Source organism: Penaeus monodon, chromosome 28 (genome assembly GCF_015228065.2).
Source record: "Penaeus monodon isolate SGIC_2016 chromosome 28, NSTDA_Pmon_1, whole genome shotgun sequence".
NCBI classification, from domain to species: Eukaryota; Metazoa; Arthropoda; class Malacostraca; order Decapoda; family Penaeidae; genus Penaeus; species Penaeus monodon.
This window is the reverse complement of record NC_051413.1, coordinates 12,543,982-12,544,780: the sequence shown is the minus strand read 5'-3', so window position 1 is coordinate 12,544,780 and position 799 is coordinate 12,543,982. Positions and strand designations below refer to the sequence as shown.

The 799-nt window shown below is 40.1% G+C and overlaps 1 protein-coding gene across 1 annotated transcript in view; it reads left to right on the top strand.

Annotated features, from left to right (window-relative positions):
* LOC119591367 (probable serine racemase) overlaps window positions 1-799 on the top strand; it is a gene marked incomplete in the record, with an annotated part of 15,061 nt that overhangs the window by 12,096 nt on the left and 2,166 nt on the right. The window contains 1 exon segment of the mRNA XM_037940107.1: window positions 266-384. Within this exon segment, the coding sequence (XP_037796035.1) occupies window positions 266-384 (119 nt within the window).

The window sequence follows — 799 nt, the reverse complement described above, 5'->3', positions numbered from 1 at the left end:
TCTTTTTTTTAACTCTTGTGGCTCATTCCTCTTGTGTTTTAACGTAGCCTCTCCCTATTCTAAAAGCAAGTCATGTGTTGATATCTGGATATTTATTGTCAGTTTCAGCATCCTTGCACTTTACCAACTGCACCAGATTTTGCCAAATGAATTCCCTTGCATGTGCACAAAAGAGAGTAAAGTAAAAAAGAGAGTCGCAGCTTGACTGAAAATGTAATGGATAGCCGCTATATTATAAATCCTAAGTTCACCAAAATCCTTGCAGTGTATGCAGTGGAGCCAGTGGGCAAGGGATTGCAGAAGTGCCTGGAGGCCAAGGAGAGACTGTGGCCAAACCCTTCCAGGTTCCTCAACACCATTGCTGACTCCATTAGGCTGCAGGCGGTAAGCGCACTCCTCTTGGATGTCTCTGTGCTGGGCTTTTTGGTGGGTTTGCACACACTTGTGAAATTAGAAATACTTCATGTACTGACCCAAAATGCATAAATCATTGCTCTAATAAGTCCTTTGAGGTAACCCATGTTCTTTGCCAACTTTGTAATGTTGGGACTTCTTGTAGCCTTCTGTATTTAGGGTAATTATATGCCTTCTGGTAAGGTGCTCCTTCTTGACTTAAGATCTTGTATGGGAGGATTAGTAGTCTACATATTTGCCAGCAGCGGGTGTGCGCACATAGAAAACGCATTGCAGAGTTACCTTGAATATATTATTAGTAATACTATAATACAAAGTATACAACTAAATAGGAACTTTAAAAAAGAATCATATAGAAGATTCATATACATAACACTTTTCCTGA